This window comes from Tupaia chinensis, unplaced genomic scaffold (genome assembly GCF_000334495.1).
Source record: "Tupaia chinensis unplaced genomic scaffold, TupChi_1.0 Scaffold000532_1, whole genome shotgun sequence".
Classification (NCBI taxonomy): Eukaryota; Metazoa; Chordata; class Mammalia; order Scandentia; family Tupaiidae; genus Tupaia; species Tupaia belangeri.
Window position 1 is genome coordinate 8,460,278 of NW_006160045.1, and position 510 is coordinate 8,460,787.

Sequence of the window (510 nt, forward strand, 5' to 3'; positions counted from 1 at the left end):
TGGTTGAAGAGGGACCCCTTGGCCCCGCCGCCCTCCAGCGCGCACAGGCTGGTGCGCTTCGCCTCGCAGGGGGCGCGGTCGGGGCAGGGCGAGCCCCAGCTGGAGCTGCGCACGCTGGACCTCAAGGACTACGGGTAGGCGTCTGGGTCAGACGGAGGAGCCCAGATAAAGACACGAGTGGCGGTTTTACCTAACTTTGAGATGGGCAACTTTTCCGAGTGCTGTGGGAATGAAAGAGACCTGGATAAAATTCTCCTTCAGACCCATAGGAGGCCCCCAGGCCCCGCACTTGGTTTTTTTTTTTTTTTTAATCGCAAATATTCAGCTTTGTTTTTGTTTTACATAATGAGAGATGGAACCTAAATCTCAAATCCCCCTGACCTCTGCCTTCTCAGCTGACCTCTGACCTTGCCTCCTCTTGCTCACACAGAGCTCAGGGCGATTGTGACCCTGAGGTGCCAGTGACCGAGGCCACCCGCTGCTGCCGCCAGGAGATGTACATTGACCTGC

At 56.7% G+C, this 510-nt stretch overlaps 1 protein-coding gene across 1 annotated transcript in view; it reads left to right on the forward strand.

Moving 5' to 3' along the window:
• The window catches only part of LOC102490384 (left-right determination factor 2), a 2,380-nt gene that overhangs the window by 1,377 nt on the left and 493 nt on the right, over window positions 1–510 (forward strand). Inside the window, 3 exon segments of the mRNA XM_027775205.1 lie at window positions 10–134; window positions 431–504; window positions 507–510. The exon segment at window positions 507–510 is cut by the window's right edge and continues 493 nt beyond it. Of these exon segments, the coding sequence (XP_027631006.1) occupies window positions 10–134; window positions 431–504; window positions 507–510 (203 nt within the window).